Source organism: Pinus tabuliformis, chromosome 9, assembly GCF_031772625.1.
Source record: "Pinus tabuliformis cultivar Carrire ecotype Pingquan chromosome 9, CPIR1, whole genome shotgun sequence".
NCBI lineage: Eukaryota > Viridiplantae > Streptophyta > Pinopsida > Pinales > Pinaceae > Pinus > Pinus tabuliformis.
The window spans coordinates 1,379,633,497-1,379,657,526 of NC_142307.1; the positions used below are offsets into that span (position 1 = coordinate 1,379,633,497).

The following is a 24,030-nucleotide window of genomic DNA, read 5'->3' on the forward strand; positions in this document are numbered from 1 at the left end:
ATCGATATCTTGGTGATAGCAAAATCTTGATGATAACATCCTACCAAATTCAACTCGAAGAAGATGAAGGAAAAGGAAAGCTTGAAAAATATGTAAGAAAATTTTGCATGTTATCAAGCAAGTCATGGAATCATATTAGATGTATAATCTTTAAACACATAATTTCATATCATAACTATCTTTTAATATGACATGTGGAGATGAAATTTAAGAAATATCAAAAGCCATGCCCATTCCATTCAATCTCTATGATGATCATGGTGTTAAGCCTTGTAGACTTATTATTAAAGGTTTTTGTTTTTTTAATTAATTTCGTCAAAATTTTAATAAAATTTTGTAAGATATAAATTTATTTATACATTTTAAAATTACAAATTTACTCAAAATTATATAAAAAAATCAAAATTTAGTTATTAAACTATGCTTCATATTTATAATATGTTTATTTAAAAATAATAATAATCATAATTTTACTTTTAATACAAAATTGAAAATTTCTTTAAAAAGTGATTTACTCATTTAATACAAAATTGAAAATTTCTTAAAAAGTTATTACTTTTTAACTCATTTAATATTGCACAAATTATTTAAGAATATATAATAGATATATCAAAAAGTTTTTCAACAAAATAAATTACTGAATAACATAATATTTAAAAAAAAATGCAGTAAATAATATTTTAATACATTGTATTAATGTTACACTAACCTAGATTCATTTAAACTTTAGATCTACTCAACGTGTAGAGGAATCAATTTTTGTTTTCACTTTAATAGAGCTTTGGATCTCAAGAAATTTGATCCCTCTCTATAATTGGTAAATTTCAGCATTGAGATGGATCTAGGTTGGTTTAATTAATTATTTATTTTTTATTTTTTATTTTATTGTACCTAAAGGTGCTCTAGAGCCCAATACATGAAAGAGAAGTTATTTAAAAATAAATAAAAACTTTACTTTAAAAATCAATGTGGCCTATAAATAAAATATTTCACTTTTCACTTTTATTTTACATCAAATTTTATCTAACGAAAAAAATAATTGAAATTAAAAAATAATAATTACTTTTTAATATGAAAAATATATATAATTCTTTTATTGACTCAAGATTTATTGCCTATAATATGCTAGAAATATGTAACGTAATATAAACATTTTAATTTGGTAAAAATAAAATAAAAACATTTTAATTTGGTAAAAATAAAATAAAAATAACAAAATTAAAATTGAATTAAAAAATAACCCATAATACTAACCTATGATTTTAAAAATCAATGATATATTAATCCAGTATATTCATGTATGGCATAACCTATTTAAAATATAACTTATTTAACTATTCCAAAACAGAGTAAACAAAATAAAGCAATTATTACTTTAACTTTATTGAAAAAAACCTTCAAAAATATGATGAAATATAAATCATATCCATCCAAACATCTATTGTTTCGAAAGAAACATCCTATGAGCCTTAGATTACTATGAGATTACTAGTTATCAAACCCATACAAACAATGGAATGATTGATGGAATAAAATATAAAATGGTGAAAGACAAAGCCATATGAATCTCATGGAATCAGATGAGATGTTTAATCTTTGAACACATAACCAAGCTAGTCGATATATTATATATATTCACTTGACATAGAGTGTATTTTTTTTATTACCAAGGAATCTCTTTCCCTTGTAAAGTTAATTTATGGATTTCATATAATATGTTAATTTTTGACCTGGTTTAAGTATAACAGGTTGAGATGAGATTTAAGAAATCTCAGACGCCAAACCCATGTCATTCATGATATTATGTTAAGTTTATTTAAATTTATAAGTTTTATTTATTTATTTAATTTAATTACAAATTTGCTATAAAAAAATTAAGATATAAATTTATTTATATATTTAAAAATATATTTTAAATAATTAATAATTACAATTTTAATTAAAATTAGATAAGAATATTTTTGATAAAAAAAAAAATATTTATTTTTTTATTAAATCATACTTCACATTTATAATATTCTTATTTTTAAAGAAAAAGAAATCAAAACTTTAATTTTAATATAAAATTGAAAATATTTAAAAAGCGACAAACTCACAAATTATTTAAAAACATATATAATAGATATATCAAAAAGGTTTTCTACAAAATAAATATACTAATTAACATAATATTTTAAAAAATAAAGATACTGAATAATATTTTAATAAACCGTATTATGTTACAGATGAAATATGATCACTACAAAACATGGTGAGCAAAATAGAGCAATAACTTTGACTAATTAAAATTAAAGTTTATTAAAAAAAACCTTACAAAATATGATGAAATATAAATCCATATCCATCGATGGAACATTTATTGTTTCCAAAGAAACATCCTATGGGGTGGGATACCTAGTTATCAAACCCTGACGAACAATGAGATGACTCATCGAATAAAATATAAAAAGTTTAAAGATAAAACCGTATGAATCTGCGGTGGACTAGGCAGCATTGCCCCATAGGCGTTTAGGGTTTTCAGATTGAGATGACTCATCGAATAAAATATAAAAAGTTTAAAGATAAAACCGTATGAATCTGCGGTGGACTAGGCAGCATTGCCCCATAGGCGTTTAGGGTTTTCAGATTGGCGTGTGCATTCATAGAATGTACAGTATCCTTCCAGAACAGTAATGACGAGAACACATATTCCAATGAAAAGAGCTATAACTTTCCATGGCCTCGACAGATACTCCTCATAGAATTCCCGCAGAACGCTTTTGATTTTGCTCTTATAATACTTCTTGATCAGCACTTCCCGAAGTGTCTCTTTGATCTCCTCCGGAGGCTCCAAGTGGCCAGTGAAGAAAGGCTGGCACATCCCGTTCCACATCTTGGCCACATATTCGTCCGTCAACATGAGGCTCGGCCGACGAATAACATCAGAATCCCTCAGCAGCCTAACGTCATCCGGTGTGTCGATGAGGCAGTCCATGAGCCCAACGTAGCGCGTCACGGAGTTGCGACATGCAGGGTCGTTGAACTCCAAGGCAATCATGTTCCTCAAGAACACTTCTGTGTGGATATGGGATACAGTGATCCGCGGAAGGTACAGGGTCTCTGAGTATTTGTCGAATCGGATGTCTTGCTGCGGGTCGGAGAAGGACTGGAATTTAATGCCGGCCTTGTCCAACTGCCCCGCGTTATAAGCATTCAGAAAATCATGATGACCTGTCTTGCTTGGATGACTGATGAAAATACCACAAACTGTTGCAGCAATGTCTTCAAGAAAGAGTTTCATCTTTTGAAAGAGGGGCAGATCTGGATCCTCGCCCTTTCTGTCGGCTTTCATATCTAGGAAGGGCGAAACCATTGCCTGCATGCAATCCAACAGATGCGTTTTCTTTGCTACTGCATCATTAATTAGGTCAGTATCTAAACTGTCTAGGTCGGTTGCATCAAAAGGAGACAATACCGTATATGTCTTCTTCAACAGGTAAGGGAATTGTTGCTCGTGATCTGCATCACTTAAAGCTTCTTTAACGTTCTCGAAAATTTCTTTCAGCACAGAGAACGGGACCTGATTCTCCAGCTTCAGAATGTCGCATTTTATGCATACTTGAAGCGCACTGAAATTGCTCATGTCATCATCTGGACGGTAACTGCGACGGGAACTGCCGGAAGGAAAAGTACCCCCGGTCTCTGATCTAAACAAGCTGAACAAGAAACATAGCAGAAAGCTTGAATCTACGGCCATCATCAGAGCAAAGTTCGAATAGCTCTCACCTTCTTTTATTTTCCAGTCATAGAACTGCTCAATGTCCAACCGTTTTCTTTCGATCGCTGCAATTATGGACTGGAAACTCTTGCCATGATTGAGGAGTCTCTGCGACAGTGCAGCCGCGGACTTGACTTTGTACGCCTCCGCGGTTGAGATCTTGAGACTGCCACTCTGAAAAGTACCTCTTGCAGAAGAGGCAATATCTCTCTTGAGCTTCCAATGGTGGTAAGGCCCCAGCGATATAAACCGCGGAATGTACGCCTCAGGATTGACATTCTTGAGCGCTGTCGCCACACGCGGAAGAGCAACATCGTAGTTCTTATCATGAAGCATCTTTTGGACTTGTAACACCCATTCCTCCTTAATCACCAGCGGTTCTTCCACATCTGCCAACAGTGTAGTGGCAATCTGTTTAACTTCTTCAATGCACTCCTTCATACTCACCACCGCTTCCTCCTCTTCCACTTTAATTTTCTTTTCAACTTCTGCCATCTTTTCTACAATCTACTGCACTGATACTGTATTAATCCACTCTCTTGTTTTCAGATTGTTTAGTACTCAAAGACTATATATAGCACTAAGCTGGACACCAGCTCGGAATTAATCATTCGACGGTGAAAATAAATTGATCTAATCATTCTTTTCTTGTGAGTTAAAATAAAGAAAGAAGAATTGCCAAGCACATAACAAGCATTCGAATAGAATCTCCAATTTTGTTTTCAGAAAATATGCAACTGGAATTGACCCGGCCGGATCTCGATAATTGCCTTCCCTTTTATTATTATTCTTACTGTACTGAAGTAGAACAACAGAATTGGTAAAGTAGAAACCGAGCAAATCTTTCTTTTCAAGGACATCCAGTGAAGTATGCAATAGAAATGGTAGCCAAAATATCAGAGAGATTTCCAGAGTGCTTGTTTTTCCCTTTCGGAAAATATTGCATCACAACAGATAATTAAAGTGGTGCTTTTCCTTTTCAAAAAAACATCCAAAGCCAGAGAGAATTAGTACCAAAGTGGGGACTGTATTAATATCGGTCGGCATTATTCTGCATTATCAATTTTCTTTGTACTTTTTATGTTATTGAGAAGGATTCGCCAAAATCTATGTCTGTTTTTCCCGGTTTTCTTCATGAACGATTGAAAAGATGTCATTAAATCAAGTATTCTTCTCTTTGTACGGATAAAGAAGATGTTTTTAAATAATGTTCTAGTCATTTCATATTCCATTGGTTAATATTATATATATATATATATATATAAGTTTATAGTATATATATATATATATATATATATATATATATATATATATATATATATATATATATATATATATATATTTCTTGGGCGAGAAATATACTTAATGGCATATGTTTCCTACGAGGGATATTTGGTTTAGAAAAGAGTTCAAACTATTAAGTGGTTTTATGCTTCACGGATGAGTTTTTGGATATTTGACTATAATTAAAGAGAAAAAATATGAATATTGTATTTGAAAAAGAATGTTTAGAGATTATATATGAAGAGGTATAAATTATTAAAGAATATTTAGTTGAAAAGTGTGATACGAATTAATAATTTTTTTTGGTAGAAATTATATAATGGAAATTTTTGGCCAAGGCGAAACAAGAAGTGTGGTTCATCATGAGGACCACACGAGATGAAGAGGCAAGATGAAAACGCAGGCCATGGTAAAGGCTTAAATAGAGAGCAATATAGTAACGGTTATATTTGAATAATAATATTTAAATTATGATATTAATTTATTAATATATTAAAAAAATATTATTAAGTAACATTTATATTAAACCACTAGTTTTTGAAAGATAATATTTAAATTAATTTATCAAAATCAAATATTATTAAAAAAAATATTACTCCAAAAAAATCAAAGTCAAACTCCAAACAAAAAGGAAGTCAACAACATATTTAATAGATAAAAATAATTAATAGAAATAAAATAAACTAAAACAAAAATAATTAATGAAAAATAAATAAAATAAACTAAAAAGCAATTAATGAAAAATTATATATATATATATATCTATATAAAAGTCAAAAAGAATATATCTATATATATATATATATATATATATATATATATATATACAAAAAAATAATTAATAATTAAAATAGGGTCAGCAATAAAATATGGTGCTAACGTCCATTAAACAAATAACAAAAATACTAAAAAGAGTTAAGAATGAATAGGATAATAAGATATGATCAAATGAGGAAAAATGGATACTAGCTTTAAACAAGAACATTTAGGGGTCTTACATGAAGTAGGCGTTGAACCACCACATACATATTTTTGAAGAAATATTTTGCTAACAAGTGTGATATAGTTGTGTGCCACCAAGGATGTATTTTAGGGCCTTGAACATGGTCTAGGAAGGAAAACAAGATAATCAAGCTCTAAAATAAGAATTTATGGTTCATCGTGCATGAATAAAATGTTAAACCACCACACAACCCCACTTGAGCTAGATATGGGTATCAATATAAGGTTTTTTACTCAAAGGATGAGTGTTTTGGCCTTCACTTTGGTATTGTATGGAAAATAAGGGTATTATGTCCAAAATGACTTTTTTAGGTGTTAAAACAACCAACTAATTATTTACCAATATAAATATTGGACCTGTGTAAAATGAGATAGATTTATAACATAAATATGAGATCTATGAATAATGTTGATTTGTGTAAAATGAGATAGATCTATAACATAAATATGAGATCTGTGAATAATGTTGCTCAAATATGTAAATAATGCAATAGATCTATAAAAGAATGTTAATTCAAAAAACTTAGATCTAAAATAAATAATATAAAACATTCACACAACCACTTATGTGGAAAACCATACAAGGAAAAACCACGGCTAAAGATATGTAACTTTTCCATTAAATAAAAACTTATAACCATTTTCTCAACTTCAATGTTCTTGCTTCTCACCCCCACACAATGCCTAACCAATATTACATATAAATAATCTCTCATCGAATAATATAGAGAAATATTATTGGCATAATACCATGTGTTATGAAAACCATTGGTCCAAAACCACGGACCCAAAACCACAAGGCTCTAAAATTTTTCGACAAGGTTAAAGAAGTCATAATATTACATTATGCTTTTATTTTATTTATTTATTTATTTATTTGGTCTCACACACAACACTCTCCCACTTATACAAAAATAAATTGTTATCTCTTAGTTAGAGATCTTTCCCAAGCCTCCTTTATCATCTTTGCAACAAGCCAGCCAAGGTTCTACAAATATCCTGCTTATCCAAAAAAAATTGTCAACATATCAGTTGGATTGTCCTCTATGTGTATTTTCTTCAACTGTAGTAGCCCATCATCTAACACTTCACGGATCCAATGGTATCTAACATCAATATGCTTTGTTTTGTAGTGAAAAGCAAGGTTTTTGGCAAGATGGAGTGCACTTTGGCTATCGCCATTCAATACATACTTTTCTAGCTCCAAATAATTACCTTGCATGCATCATTTGCTACCATATACTCATCTTTTGTGGTAGAAAGAGCCACAACCTTTTGCAGTCTAGATACCCATCATACTACAACCACCACAAAAGTATAGGTGTAACTTGTTGTAGATCTTCTAGAGTCCATGTCACATGCGAATCCTTCCAACAAAGTATTAGTACCTTAAAAGCACAAACAATAGTCAATTGATCCTTAAATATATCTTAAGATCCCCTTAACAACATTCTAATGTTCCTTCTCCATGTTTGCAAGAAACCTACTTACTACTCAAACTGAATGTGCATTGTGAATGCTAGTGCATATCATGCCACTTCCCATTTACCTATATATATATATATATATAGATATATGTATATCTGTTAACTTTAGTTATGTTTATATATATATATATATATATATATATATATATATAAACTTTAGTTAACATAACTGGATATAACTTTTGATTACAATTTTTTCTTTGGAATTGTTACTCCAATTGTCTTATTAGTGTTCACCATAATTACTTATAGCTCATGATTAGTTATATTACCTTATTCATGATTATTTTGATATAGGGTTGAATTAAACAAAATTATTGTTATTATAGGAAGTGTAAGTTACGAAATCATTACTCAACTAATACATTTAATAAGAGTAGGAAATAAGAGATATAATTGTTATATCATTAAATTAAAATTATTTTACAAATATTACAGTTTAAAGATAAAATTGAAAAACACATTATGTTTTATATATATATATATATATATATAAATGAGATGTTGATGTTATAGTTAAATATATATAAGTATAGTTATTTATGTTACATATATTTGATATTATATACAATTATATTATAATTATATCTAGTTATAATTATATAGTTATATTATATATATATCTAGTTATGTATCATAGTAGTTAATCTAGAGTTATGATAAATGTATATATAGTTATTTTATGTCATATATATATATATATATATATAACAAAAATTTCTTGTTTTGCGCTTCTAATTTAGTTAATATTTTATTTAAGTACAATCAATTTTTTAAAACAAATTATTACATTTTATTATTACGAGAATATGTAAAATTTAAATTTAAAAATAAATGAAATATTTTTTATTTTTATTTTATAAATAGAGGTTCACTCTGAAAAACCATATTTATGATGTCAATCTCAACCTCCTAATTTGTTTATTTATTGGTTATAGTTTGGTTGTTTTCTGTTTTGGAATTTTCTTGGGCAAATTTTTGGTCAAATTTGTTCCAAATTTATAATGCAATTTCCGTAACAAAAAATCAACTTTTTTGAAAATTTATTTTACTAAATTCCTAAAAAAACTTTAAAATCTAAAATAATTAGAAAATAATTTTTTTACCATTCAAAATGAGAAAAAAATATAATAAAAATGATCCCATTACAATTATTGAAAACCTTATAAATTGAAAAAAAAAAAAACAAAAACAAAAACAAAAACAAAAACAAAAAACAAAAACCTAAATTATCGGTTTTTTTGGGTGGTTTTCAAGGGTTTTATTCGTGGTTTTTTGGTTTTTTTTGTAGTTGTTTCTGGATTTCAAGGGTTTTCTTTGTAATTTTTTGTTGTGGTTTTCATGGTGATTTTTTAGTTTTTTTTTTGTGTTTTTTGTATGGTATGTTTTTATTTCAAATTAATTTATTTTATTTTTCCAAAAAAAATCAAATAAAAGAGACAAAAAAGATATAAAACCCAACTTGGCTTGACTCTATGAGACATTGGGTAGTTGGATCGAGCTCCTCCATCTTTGTTGATCTTTAAATCCCTTAGTCGAGTGTTAAATCCCTCATTCGAGCCTTAGATATCTTGGCCAAGCTCGTGTCTCCTAGCGGTCTATGCAAAAAATGGGTTGCATAGATGGCAACCAAATTTTAATAGGAATTAACAGCTCGATCAAACCCTAGAGCTTGATCTAGCCCTAAAGCTTGATTGAGCTCTTGTATCTAGAGTTAAACACGAGCTGAATCGTGGGTTTTTTAAAATGCTCGACCAAGAGCTTAAAAGAGGCTTGATTGAGTGCTTAATGTGGCTTGATCAAGCTCCTTTTTTCTCCTAAATGTGCCCTCCCTTTACCAAAAAGTGTAACCCAATTCCATGCATAAACCCTGATATGAGTAATAATATGAAGAATTCTTGAGTATAATGTTAAATACAATTTTCCTTTTGTTTAAAATTTTATACTTGTTTTAATAATATTTAATGATAATTAATGAGCAAGAACTTCTCCTTTGTCTTACTCACCATTTCATCTAGGTTTGTATCTTTTCCTCCTACTTCTCTACCTTTTCTTTCTATACAACATTTCATTATATTGTACTGCATCCTTTCAAATTTGTTGTTGAAAAATGAACCCTATTGGGGTCGGACATTCTCATACTGAATTTATCTCTCGGACATTCTCATACTCAATTTATCTCTCGATATCTTTCAGCTAATCCATGAGAGCATCTACTTTTAGGCTGTCATCATAGCAAGAAACTTTTAACCTTGCATTAACTTTATCCACTAAAAATGAGTTCAAATGCTTGATTAGGTCATTTTCATCAAATTTAATTCTTCATATTTTCTTTAACTTTAAATTTGCCTCCATCACTCTCCAGTACCTTTATTCTCAAAATATTCATCTCTCCTTCTCAATTCCTCCATTTCCCAATTCCTTCCACTACTTGACTTGATCCTCTTCATAGCGACATCCTTGAAATTTGTTTCATCATCTTCAATTAAACTACCATTCACAAGCTTTTCTTCTAACATTGAATTCCATCACTCTTCTCCTAGTAGACCCAAGCTCAAATAATTCTCTCTCAGTTCTCTTTTCTACCATAATTACATAAGAATTAGTCTTAAGGAATCCACCCTTTAAAAGGTTATTGGTTTAAATAATTCTACAAATTCTCAATTGGAGTTGAAATTTCTCTAATACCACTTGATACATGCGTTGGTTTTGCAAGACCCTAAAATTACCACAAAAGTTGATCAACACTACCAACGTGTACCATGGAAGTAGAATACATATGAATCACAATATGTAGAACTAAATATGGACATAATTACCCATGTAAACAATAAGAAGCAAAACGAAAAGGACAAAATCAAACTATTTATGGGTTAATACACCAATTTTGGCCTTTGGATTACAATATGGAAGTCATAGTTTTTACATAATTCGTACTATTTGCAAAATGGAATAGTTTGACAACCAAATGGTCTTAAAAAATTTTAACCATGAATTAAGATTTGGTTATTAAGATTTGGTTTGTATCTTTTGTTTTTGTTTTTTTTTTTTCTATTTTTGTACAGTCAAACTCTCTTCTAGCTAATTTCTAAATTTATAGTATTTCCTCTCTATTTAAATCACGTAGAAATCCAATAGTATTTGAAGAAATTCACCTTCAACTATGCAATTTCTATGAATTCCCAAAGGTAGTACATAGCAAGTGTTTCTTTAAAGAAAAGAAATGTGCAGTCTTCACTTTCATAACAACCATAAACTCCTTGTAAGCTAAGAATGATTGATGCATGATTACATAAGTCTAAGATGCTCTACATCGGATATAATCCTATTGGATTCATAAAACTATTAACCATTAAACTATATATTTTGTTATATATTCATTCACATATTTCAAGTAATTTATAGGTGTATTTTAGTTAGTTTATGTGGGGTTTAATCTTTACTAGGTATGAGGTTCAAATTTCATAAGGAGAAGTTGAGGTTGAGATCCATCTTTAGGGGAATTAAGCTATCTCAATGGATGTCCAAGATAACTTGAAGGAAAAAGGAAGCTTGAAAAGTATAATAAAATAATACTTATATTAAAAAATTAAAATAATAATAATTTGACAAAATTGATCAATTTCAAGCACAAATAAAACACTTCAATTTTCATGTTAATTTTACATAAAATTTATTTAGAAAGATATATTTGTTGAAATTAAAAGAATTTAATTTACTTTTTAATATGAGGGAGATATGTAATTCCTTTAGTACTTAACATGGACTTAATATGGAGTATCACATGTAAAAATAATATTATTGATATTAGAAAATGTGTAATTCATTCTAGCAAGAGATGTTTTGGAGCTATGTTATCTTACATTTAAAAATAATAAAATAATAAAAAATAAAAAAATAGTAATAATAAAAAAATCAATGTCCACGTCCACAATAAATGTTATACTTCAATTTCCTTCTTGATATTACATCAACTTTATATAGAGATAAGGTAATTAAAAGTAAAATAAAATTAATTAGCTTTTTAGTATGAGGGATACGTGTAATTATTTACTACTTAACCTGGAGTTGACAAATGGCATATAAAAATAATATATTGATCTTATATGATTATACCTTCAAGATCAAAAATAATTCAATGTTTGCATGTAGAGAGAGAATGAGAGAGATCAGATTATGCTATGAATATATGTTTTCTACTTAGGAATATGAGGGGATATTTAATAACATTTTAATGTAAAGAATGTTAATCACAAATAAAATATTGTAATGTCTAAGTATGTATATATTATATAAAATTAGTGAAAATAAAACATTTTTTTATTGGTCAAATACTTTATTAGTGTTTTGCTCAAAACTAGCATAGATATATCTTAATCTAGATCTACCAAGAGTTGAGAGGAATCAAATCTCTTGAGGTACAAATCTTTATTCAAGATCACTCAAAAAGTGGTTTGCATCTTGAGAAATTTGATCCCTCTCTTCCCTTGTATATCCAAAGTTAACATAGATCTATATTAATTTATATATTTAGAAATGTATTTGAAATAATAAAAAAATTACAATTTCACCTAAATTTTCATAATAATATCTTACAGAAAAAACATATCTTTTAACTTTTAAACCATCCATCACATTAATAATATATACTTATTTTTTTAAGAAAAGGAAAAATAATAATAATTTTGCTTTTATTTTAATATAAAGTTAAAAATGTTTATAAAAAAACCATATTCCTATAACAATATATAAATTATTTAAAACTATATATAATGAATATATTAAAATATTTAAAAATATATATAATGAATATATTAAAAAAATTGACCAAATAAATTTAAAAATTTGTAAAAATCCCTTCAAAACATGATTAACAATTAATTAAAATAAAAATTAATTGCAAATCAAAATGATCATGATAAAATACAAATCCATATCCATATTCATTCATGGAAAAAAGAAACATCCTATCGACAAAAAAAAGCAATGATGTGAGTGATGGAATAAAGGAAAAAGTAACATATAAAATGCTGAACTTGGCAGTTTGCACAACCAAAAACAGATCGAGATGAATCTCTGGTGGGCTAGGCAGCTCTGCCCCACAGGCGTTTAGCGTTTTCTGATTGGCGTGTCCATTCAGTGAAGGTACAATATTCTCCTAAAACAGTAATAACGAGAACACAAAATCCAATGAAAAGAGCTATAACTTTCCACGGCCTCGACAGATACTCCTCGTAGAATTCCCTTAGAATGCTTTTGATTTTGCTCTTATAATACTTTTTGATCAGCGCTTCCCAGTGATCAAATTTGAAGGCGAAGTCTTAATTTTATTTGGAAGGGCATATATTTATTTGACCTTTCAAAGATGAAAAGTTATAAAAAAAAATTGTACTTCTATTAACAAGTGTTTATTAAATAAATTTTTTTATAAAAAAATGCCAAAATGAAATGGTGTCTTTCTAAATCTTTAAAATTTAAAAAGTGGATACATTAAAACACTATAAAATCTCAATAAAATTTAGTAAATAGGCAAACATTTTTCTCAAATTCTATTAAAAAAAGGTAAACATATGTTTCTTCTATTCATTAGATAATCTTCAAAAGTATTTGAATTTACATCATTGAAAATATAAATTTATTTGCACAATGGATTTTTTTTTTTTAGTTTTCATTTGTTTCTAAGTTATACTATATGTTTTGTTGAGCTTGAAACAATTTAAAGCAAACCAAAAAAATAAATATATACCTTCAACAACCAAGGGAATTGAAATTTTCTCTTAACATTGCTCAATCAAAGAACACTATCTATAGACTTTCATCAACATTAAAAACTTCAAGCTTTATAGATTCAAAAATTTATGTAATTAAAATGAATTTTTCTATATCTAATAGGGAAATATTGTAATATGTAATACACATATGCAGTGTTGTTGTTGTATGGCTTGGTTGGTAGCTTTTTTTATTTAAGAATGGTTTTCAAATTTGGTCCTTACAATGAATTCAAGTTTGGTTGATATCTTTTTCTAATAATGTCCTTTCTTTTCGTTGATGTCTTTTTCTAATAATATGGTTTCTTTTCATTAACAATGTCGTTTAATTTTTCTATGATTTCAACATCTCCTTAAAAACCCTTCACAGCAGTAGCTACATGGACAACACCCACATGCACAATTTATTTCCTAGATGTTGAATGGAGAGAATGAAGCGGGAGACACAATAGTAGTTGTATGGATAGCTATTGGCATTCTATATCTTTTGGGAAGACCAACCGGAAAAAGAAAAATAAGTTGTAGCCCTGTAGGCAGACCAATCTTCAGTTGTGTGGTTATTAATAGAGCCCTAGAGTTTCATTTTAACACTTCTCCCTGGTTCAAAACTCTACATAATTTTATGGGAAACACACTTATTATTTCTCAATTTTTTTTATAGCATTAATTTCTATGTTTTCAAAAACTAGAGATTTAATAAAGAAAAAGGCTTTTTAAGATAAGAGAAGAAATATGGGGTTTTAAATAAAGTTTAATTTTACAAATGCTAGGCTTAATAGTAGGCTTGATTACAGTAAGTTCAAATGGCAGCAATGCTAGGATTTTGAAACTATTATGGTTGTCATTCACAGAATCATCTAAAAATAGAAAAGAGATGGTAGTAGTTATTTACAAGAACATAAAAAACATTAGAATCACTAAGCGTAGTTACCACCATCTAATGGGTAATTTCATAATTGAACAATCTTGTTTGAATGGTTGTCAAAATTGAATAAGCTTGTGTGAATGGTTGGTTGATAAGAAAGAAAGAAAATTTTACAAATTACGAAAGAAAATGAAGATACAACAAAAAATTTGGTTATGGTGTAAAAATGTCAATATTATCACTTTAATCTATTTTTAAACACGATAAAATTACATCTTTAACTAATTTATTTCATTTATTACTATAAAATGAAAAATTATTCATTTATTACTATAAAATGAGAATGTATTAATTTATTACTATAAAATAAGAATTCAAATTAATAAAGAGATTACTCTGTCTATGTACCGATGTTTTCTAAAAGAAACCCTAAATAAATAACCCTATGGATCTTATTATGTTATCTCAAGATTTCCATGTCGAACATGAGAGTTTCAAAGTAATGATGTCTTCATGGAAAATGTAAGGAACCCTATTAGCCTTATTATACTATGTCAGGATATATATGTGGAACATCAAAGTAATGTCATGAATATGTCCTCATAATTAAGGTAGGATGGAAGATGTTTTCATAGCGGTAGGATGATCAATACTCGAATATATTTGGCATCCTTGAAAATGTAGTAGATGGTAGTAGTTATTTACAAGATGAAAAAAAAATTGTCAATCAGTAAGCGTAGTTATCACCATCTAATGGGGTAATCTCATAATTGAAAAATCTTGTGTTAATAGTGGGTTGACAAGAAAGAATAAAATTTTACAAATTAAGGAAAATGGAAATACCACAGAAAATGTAGTATGTGGTTATGATATAAAAATGTCAATACTGTCACTTTAATCTATTTTTAAGCGCTTGACAAATATGAAAAATATCATTTCAAATTGCATACTTTTTAAAGGCCATTGATTGGGACCGTAAAATCGCTTTCCTTTATTGGCGCTTTAGAGACTTCATAACTCCCTTTCCAATCCCTTGAAAAACGAATATATGAAAAAATATGAAGTGAAATACTTCAATGGATTGATTTTCAGAGTTGAGCAGAGTAAGACGTAATTACAAGCAGAAATAAATATAAGAATACACAAATCCACATCAAACCTTCAATTGAATGGAAAGATTAAGAGATTCTGCTTGATACAAAGTGTAACCTTGAAGGTTCTCATTCCTACACATGACTATATAAAGATCAATCAACCATTCCATACATAATAATTTTAATCGGTTCCACCTAAATCAATGAACTGAATGAAAGGCCAGGGAAATGAAAGTTGAAAATTAAAACTGAGAGTTAAAAATACCTTATGAACTTCTGCTGCACTCACGGTAAGGTTGGGATTGGAAAAATCAATGCAGGCAAGATTCACAGGCTCAGAATAATCTACCTCAGTCATCGTTAATTCTGTCTTTTGTCATTTGTTTCTTCTAAATCTCTGATACCTTCCAAATATGCCCTATTCATGGATACCAATACGTAGCTACTTCTCCTTTGCTATCAATGAATGCGAAAAGAAACCTCTCTTATCCAAACATAAACCTCATATCATGCCTCCTAACTCTATCAGTGCTTCCATTATGATTGATGGCCCGGGAATGGATGAACAACCTGCATTACCTCCCATTGCACTTTCTTGAGTATTGCTAGAACCTCCTACAGACTTTATAGTGTTACATCAGTCAGAGAAGTGAGATTTTTTGAAATGTCCTATGGATGGGCAACCCTTCATATAGCATTTTATAATATATATATATATATATATATTTTTAAACTTGTAAAAATCAAAATTTAAATTTCTTTTAACGACTAAATTTGGCTAAACACACTTCTCTGATGTGCTAGAGGGCTTCGGAAGGGCTGTGATGTGTTCAAATTTAAACACTGTTCACCAAGTGTCTCTTTGATCTCCTCGGGAGGCTCCAAGTGACCTGTAAAGAAGGGCTGACATATACCATCCCACATCTTGGCCACATATTCATCCGTCAACATGAGGCTCGGGCGACGAATCACATCAGAGTCCCTGAGCAGGCTAACATCCTCGGGTGTGTCGATGAGGCAGTCCATGAGCCCAACGTAGCGCGTCACAGAGTTGCGACGAGCAAGGTCGTTGAACTCCAGGGCAACCATGTTCTTCAAGAACACTTCTGTGTGGATATGGGATACTGTGATCCGCGGAAGGTATAGAGTCTCCGAATATTTGTCGAATCGGATGTCTTGCTGCGGATCAGAAAAGGACTGGAACTTAATCCCGGCCCTGTCCAACTGCCCTGCGCTATACGCATGTAGAAAATCATGATGACCTGTCTTGCTTGGGTGACTGATAAAAATACCACAAACTGTTGCAACAATGTCTTCAAGAAAGAGTTTCATTTTTTGAAAGAGGGGCAGATCTGGCTCCTCGCCCTTTATGCCGGCTTTCACATCCACAAAGGGCGAAACCATTCCCTGCATGCAATCCAGAAAATGCGTCTTCTTTGCTAATGCATCATTAATTAGGTCAGTATCTAAACTGTCTAGGTCGGTTACATCAAAAGGAGACAATACCGTGTACGTCTTCTTCAACAGGTAAGGGAATTGTCGCTCGTGATTTGCATCACTTAAAGCTTCTTTAACGTTCTCGAAAACTTCTTTCAACGGAGAGAACGGGATCTGATTCTCCAGCTTGAGAATGTCGCACTTTATACATACTCGAAGCGCACTGAAATTATTCATGTCCTCATCTGAACGGGAATTGCGGGCAGGAACTGTCTCCGACTGAGGATAGCCTGATGTAAACAAGCTGAACAAGAAACATAAGAGAAATGTTGAATCTACGGCCATCATCAGAGCGAAGCTCGTATAGTTCTCGTCTTCTTCTATTTTCCAGTCATAGAACCGCTCAATATCCGACCGTTTTCTTTCGATTGCTGCAATTACGAACTAGAAACTTTTGCCATGATTGAGCAGCCTCTGAGACAGTACAGCCGCGGACTTGACTTTGTACGCCTCCGAGATTGAGATCCTGAGACTGCCACTCTGAAACGTACCTCTTGCAGAAGAGGCAATATCCCTCTTGAGCTTCCAAAGGTGTTAAGGCCCAAGCGATATAAACCGCGGAATGTATGCCTCAGGATTGACGTTTTTTAGAGCTGCGGCCACACGCGGAAGAGCAACCTCGTAATTCTTAACGTCAAGCATCTTTTGAAATTGTACCACCCACTCCTCCTTAATCACCAGTGGTTCTTCCACATCCGCTAAAAGTGTAGTGCCAATATTTTTAACGTGTTCAACGCACTCCTTCATACTCACTACAGCTTCCTTCTCTTCTATAATTCTTTTTTCCACTTCTACCATCCTTCCACTTATCACAATCTACTCTAGTCTTGTTTTGAGATTGTTTGGTACTCAAAACATTATATATATACATAGCACTAAACTGTGAACCAGCTCGGAAATCATTGGACTGTGAAAATAAATTGATCCCCTCATTCTTTTCTTGTGAGTTAAACCATAGCTACCAAGTTCGGTCGTACTGGCCAGAAAAATTTGGAATACGACAATATGATTCGATTCGGTAGTAAATTCGGAAATTGGAATTCGGTACGTTTTTTTTTAAATAAAATTTTTATATTAATTTTTTTATAATAAACTTTAAATGATAAGTTAAACTTATTAACTTATTACAATGATGATGGATGGAATTTGGTAAATAAAAAATTTTATATTGAAAAATAATATAATAAACTGTAAATTCTATGTCAGGAATATTACAGTTATGATGGAATTTAGTAAAATGGTATGTTAAGAATATTACAATTATGATAAACTGTAAATGGTATGTTAAGAATATTATAATTATAATGGAATTTAGTAAAATGGTGTAACATCCCTACCGCGTCATAATAAACCGTATGAGACATTTACGGGTTGGTTGTAACTGAAGGTCTGCAGTAACTCAACGTAAACCAACAGTTGTGAATAGTTAATAGTTAATATGCGGAACTGTTTTCTTGGATTCAGAACTGATTCATGGTATTTTGGAACGAAAGGCGGAAACGATGCACGAAGAAGGGGCTGGATAAAAATGGTGGGTTTTCTCTGAAAGGGACAGCGTTTTCCTCCAGCAGAGTTCGGAATGGACGTCGATCGGATGAATTCTCTCTCCGGAGAGCTACATCAAATGCATTCAGCTAATGTATTCTTAGGATACAGAGCAACGCTTTAATTTCTCCAATGTAGATGAAGTATTGACTATTTCACCAGTTGCTTCTGAAATGATGTTTCGTGATTGCATGGAGTCATGTATGCGATATTTAGCTGCTGTGCGCTGGAGTCGTGAGCAACAAGCCCAGCTTCGCGTCCTGTTGTCATCTTTGAACATAAATACTTTGCCTGATTTAGCTGCTAAACTTGGTATGAGCCAAAGCAAGTCAGATTGCGAGCATTTAAAGATGGTGACAAAGTCTTTACAAGAATTGCTGCAGATGGCTTACCATTAAAAAGAGCTTTGCAGCACTGTACAGAAACATGTATTTGACTATTGTACGTTAAATACGTCACCAACTATTAAAGATGCGTGCCTACATGCCATTTTGGAGCAGTTTAAGGCAGCTGTTAAAGGCTAAAGCCATTAAATTTAAACCTGATGAAAGTCCTGACTTGCATTGGCTACTGAGCGTCATTCGGCGTCGCGATGCAAAATTGTTCGAAACCGTGGTCAAAGAGTTTTGTGAAGATCCCGATATTCGCAATGCAGTATCTAGTGGAGCGGTACAAATTTGTTTTTTGCAGCAATCTGGTGGCTCATCCTTTGTTTTTTCAAGGTGGATCTGAAAGCGAATATGAAGAGATCAACAGTTCTTAATACTCACGCCCAGATCTGAAGATAAGTAACTGCACTCTTTATAGAGAGAAATTTAGTGTATCTTCAGTAACTGCATTCTTATAGAGAGAATTTTAGTGCATGCATTAGAAGAATGATTGATTTTATATGTTCTCTTTGTAAAGAGAATAGGTTAATGCATGTGGTAATGTATATGGTAAAAGGTTGATTAATTTATCTCTTTTCTTGCTTAAAGAAGTACTTAATGAGTCCATGCTTGTATCATTAAAAGACTATGTCCATTGCATATACTAAAGAAGGGATATTAGGATAAGCTAATGGCTCAAAGAACAGTCATCGTGTTAGGGAGATGTGTTCTTTGTATGTTAGCAAAACTATGATAAATCTTGACCATTGTGTTATATGTTTTAGGAAGAAACATGGACTTGTAAACTAATGGTTAGATCTCTGAGAGAGAGATATGCGAATAAGCATTGTGAAAAGTAGAATAAGATTTTACTTGAATAGATGTACTAGTTAGTAGTATGTGATGCTTGCTCATGCAGATGAGTAGATGATAAAAGATCATTTTTAGAGGTTGTTTAATGGATTATTGATATTGTAACTAATCTTGTTGCCAAGATTGTTGTCAACAGCATTGACAGGAAAAGATGGCGGTTGGTGCCAAAGGAAAGTAATGTTTAATATTGGCAGGAAAAGGATTATTCGTCCATGCAGATGAGTTCAAGCTGCAGTATTTTCCATTGCTAGAACAATTATGCCACAAGGAATGTTGCATGTGGCGGTATGTAAATAAAAGATTACATGAAAATTATATTAGCTTTTAGCTAGTTATGTGACAGCTTAATGATAATTCATTGTAAAGATTTTAATACAATGGTTAAGGGATGGAATCCCTTATAAGCCATTGAGTGAGGGGTGAAAACCCTCACGAGCGATTAAACATTTGCTGGTTTTCACCCTACGGGGTTTCTAGGGTATATCAGTGTTCCATGGTGTGATTGATGTGATTGCCTTTTTGTGTCAGTTGGATGACGTTGAATCCTTGATGTAGATGTCTCTTTATTTGATTACATGATTATAATGTTCAAGCATGAGATTAATTAATATGGTTGTGGAAATCATGAAATAGATTAATTAATATGGTTGTGGAAATCATGAAATAGATGCAAGGATTCATGAGATATATTATATTATTACACTACCACAGTGGTGGTTAATGGTTATGTAACTTACTGACTGTTATTGCAATTTACTTGATGCACTAATGAATATTAAATTTAATGGTTAATGATGGATTGTGGAGTTGTGAATTGGTTAATTACTTGTGGTAATTTGTATGAAAAATTCTAACTCCCTACCTTTTACATGCGAGGTTACCGGGGTATGTGACAAGTGGTATCAGAGCTAAAGGTTGCAGTACTGGCGCCTTTGGGAATTGGTAAGCGGAAAGGATATTGAGGTACGCCATCAATTGGCATTAACTCAGGTACGAGTTTAATCATTCACATATTCATTTATGTAGTACACTACTTTTGTCATGATAGGTGTGATTCATGTTTATAACTGCTTAAGTAGTAAGTAATAAGTTGTTGCATAACTACGTTCATAACGTTAGATTCCTGATGAGGATAAAAGACAATGAAACTTTTGTCACACCTAGAACAATATTGAACACTCATTGAGGAAAGTGACAATCAACTACCAACTTTTACTTTGCACATATGGCAATAACGATAATGCATTTATTGAACTAGATTGAAATTACAATGAACGAAACTTAATGAGCCAATGCATGAATATAAATTAGGGGAACATCCTTGAATAGGATGAAAAAATTGTTTTAAAAAGGACATTAAAAGAACCCCTTTAGATATTGAAAACATGCAATGAGTCAAGCAGTGAGACTTGATTGTCATAACTAACTTTGGATTCAGCCTTGTCATGGATGCATGAAGACGATTGGTAGTTGAGATTGGTTAGTGTTGTATGACTAACCCATAGAACTTATATGCATTAATTGAATTGGACTTAAGATTATTACAATTCGAAAATAAGTGAAGCTTGATTGATGTCACATGCATGGAATGTGTGTATGAAGATTTTTACTCTCTCTGTGCTATAGTCCAGTTGTTCATGAGAAGAGTTCTTAATTTTATTCACCATGCGAATGCATGATGAATAGTATATGCTTATGTCTTAATAGATTTAATGATGATTACCCTGTAATTAAGTGAAATCCGTTAGCATGGTATGTGTTTATCATTACTTGTTGAGAGATAAAAACCATTGGAGCCTCGATTTAATGATGGTTGAATTTATCTCTACTATGGGAATGATGGATTTCTTATGCATGTTGCATTCCAGTGTGAACTTAATTGGAGAGGCATGTTCAGTGGGTAACATTTCTAGGACCCATTCCTGGTATAATTACATGTGATAATTATTCATGAATAGACTACCTGTGTTAATACAGTTGTCAGTAAACTCTAACTAACTTCCCCAACTATAGTTGCTTCCAAAGGAAATGGAAGCAAGGAGAGGGAAGAAGACCGTGCTGTAGGGACAGACGGAGATGGGAGAAAGAAATCGCTAAGTCTGGTGATGACCAGATGGAGCAAGTTTTGAGTATCAGAATCTTGCAGAAAACTCTAAGTCTGGGGACGACTAGATAAGCGCTCGATGTGCATGTGAGTATTCCCTTGACCATGCTTAAAGAGTTGGAAAATGATAACTATAGTGTGTTGATGTTAATGATTTTCGTAATGTCTCCTTGAAGTCATTATTCTGAAAAGGGTCGCATAGTAGTGTTATGATAGTTGTTGCATCTAGCATCAAGTGGGAACTCGGGTGCATATGTGACACTTAGGAGATTATGCTTCTAATTGCATAAGTAGAGCAATTGCTTCCGGTAAGGGTGGTTTAATTTGTTAGTTATGCATGTTGAACCAAGGATAAGATAAGTATCTTGCTCACTTTCTTGAAGAACATGTATGAATGTTTTATATGATTTCTTAGTAGAGAAAGTATTTGAATGCATGCAATAAAAGAATGGTTCTTTTATAGATTTTCTTGGTAAAGGAAATGTGTTAAGGCATGCAGTTAAAAATTGATTATTTGGTATGTTTCCTTGGTAAAAAAAAAAAAAATAGGTAGTTCATATTAGAAAGACTCCACGTGAAGTCTTGTGTGTGAAATGCTTGTCTCTTGTCTATAAAATCCTTGCTAAATATAGCCAGAGTATCTTCTTGAGAAAAAAGGATGAGGCATATAAATGTCCTAAGGACATAGCATGGAAGGTGGTCAAGTTTTCTTGAATTCAAATATGTATTTTTATTTGATAAAGTTCTTGGAAAATATATGTATGCTAATTGCATTATGATTCTAGTTAGTTCTAGTGAAAAGATTATGCATTACATGCATGATAAAAGATAGCTAAGGATGTGCTTCTAGGCACATAGATATTCATTTCTAACTTTTTGAAGAAAGAGTATATTACATATATACATAAATATAGTCTCATCCTAAGAGTATGCATACTTCATGTATGAAGATGAAGAATTTTATGAGAATTTTTCTTGAAAATAAAAATAGAGGTTCTTTACTTTAAAGACACAATAGAATAGTGTTCATACAAGAAACAAAATCCTTACTTGTTTCATGAAAAGAACTATGAGCATTGATGTAAAGTAATTGTGTTAGGAGAACACATGTTGCATATTGGTAGCTATTGTGACTTTGGAATTATGAGTCTGTGTGTACTTAGAGAAAGTGGTCATGTTAGCTTCCTTGGAAATAATAATCTCTTGGAGAGATTGTCTTGTTGGATGAGCTGTGTTGATTGCTTGATTTTGATGCATAAAGGATAAGTAAACCTTGTTTTTGTATCTTGATTTTTATGCGTAAAGATGCATATCTTTAATGATTCCTTGAAAGGGAATCTTGAGAAACCCTCATATAGGAAGATGGAAGAATGAGGTTAAAATGACTTCCTTTAAGAAAGAGGTATGTGGTTTGTTGTATGAAATGATGGTAGTCTTCTAGTGAAGGGAATAAGTGTTGCATACATTAAAGAAGGGCTTATATGATAAGCAATGGTATGCACAAAGATTAGTCATTGTGACATAAGAGTTATGTTCTTGTATGTTAGAGAAATTATGTTTAATTACACTAACGATGCATGACTAAAGCTAGCCATAGTAAACGTAAGATAATACTCCATTAACGATGATTTGAATTGGAACAACAGACTATGGCAAAATTGGGAATGCTGAGAGTATTAACTCAACTGTTGTTGACATTTATACATTAATGAGTATTCGCATATGCTTTTATACATGACAATATTGTATGCATGCACATTCTTGGAAATTGAATACATGTTAACTGATGCATATTTATAACTAACGTTGCTGATGGGATTAAGCAGTGGTAGCTTAATTGCAACAAGAAAACTCATCACGTAAATTGCTGCAATGAGAATTGCAATCATAAATGAGAAAGAATGATCTTATATGATATGCATGAATTATGTTATTTGGGAAATTTGCATGCATACAACATGTATGATAGATATGTTTCCCATCAATCTAGATGTTGTGGACCCATGATGAGGGATAAGTGTAAATGCATGGTGTACATGCATGTTTATTTTGTTAATGATAATGATTATATGGTTCATTGTGTAAATTACTTTGAGAAAGAGTAATAAAAGAGAAATTTAACATGCGAGACAGTTGTGGATAGTTGGGTTGATGACAGTTACCTGCCCGGAGGGGTTGATGGTACTTGTCTGCCCGGATTGTGAAAGGCTTGAATGCCTTGGGTTGATGACAGTTACCTGCCCGGAGGGGTTGATGGTACTTGTCTGTCCGGATTGTGAAAGGCTGGAATGCCTTGGGTTGATGGCAGCTACCTGCCCGGAGGGGTTGATGGTACTTGTCTGCCCAGATTTACTCTCCCTGGAATTCTTGAGCTGGTTGGCCAGTG

The 24,030-nt window shown here is 31.4% G+C and overlaps 2 protein-coding genes across 2 annotated transcripts; both read right to left on the reverse strand.

Annotated features, from left to right (window-relative positions):
* Positions 1-2,587: 2,587 nt before the first annotated feature.
* On the reverse strand, positions 2,588-4,252 carry LOC149153620 (putative UPF0481 protein At3g02645). The gene has a single exon (XM_089443877.1). The coding sequence runs from the start codon at positions 4,250-4,252 to the stop codon at positions 2,588-2,590; it is 1,665 nt and encodes a 554-aa protein (XP_089300003.1).
* Positions 4,253-16,025: 11,773 nt separating this feature from the next.
* LOC149153621 (putative UPF0481 protein At3g02645) lies at positions 16,026-17,552 on the reverse strand. Its single transcript, XM_089443878.1, has 2 exons — positions 17,311-17,552; positions 16,026-17,115 (listed from the first exon to the last, which is right to left on the reverse strand). The coding sequence occupies exons 1-2, from the start codon at positions 17,550-17,552 to the stop codon at positions 16,026-16,028; spliced, it is 1,332 nt and encodes a 443-aa protein (XP_089300004.1).
* Positions 17,553-24,030: the final 6,478 nt, after the last annotated feature.

Bases quoted from the DNA above. Each gene is read 5' to 3' on its own strand.
- LOC149153621 (XM_089443878.1), bottom strand. From the start codon at position 17,552: ATGGTAGAAGTGGAAAAAAGAATTATAGAAGAGAAGGAAGCTGTAGTG. The intron at 17,116-17,310 runs GTTTATATCGCT...AGCAATCGAAAG, and splicing joins CCTGAGGCATACATTCCGCG to AAAACGGTCGGATATTGAGC.
- LOC149153620 (XM_089443877.1), bottom strand. From the start codon at position 4,252: ATGGCAGAAGTTGAAAAGAAAATTAAAGTGGAAGAGGAGGAAGCGGTG.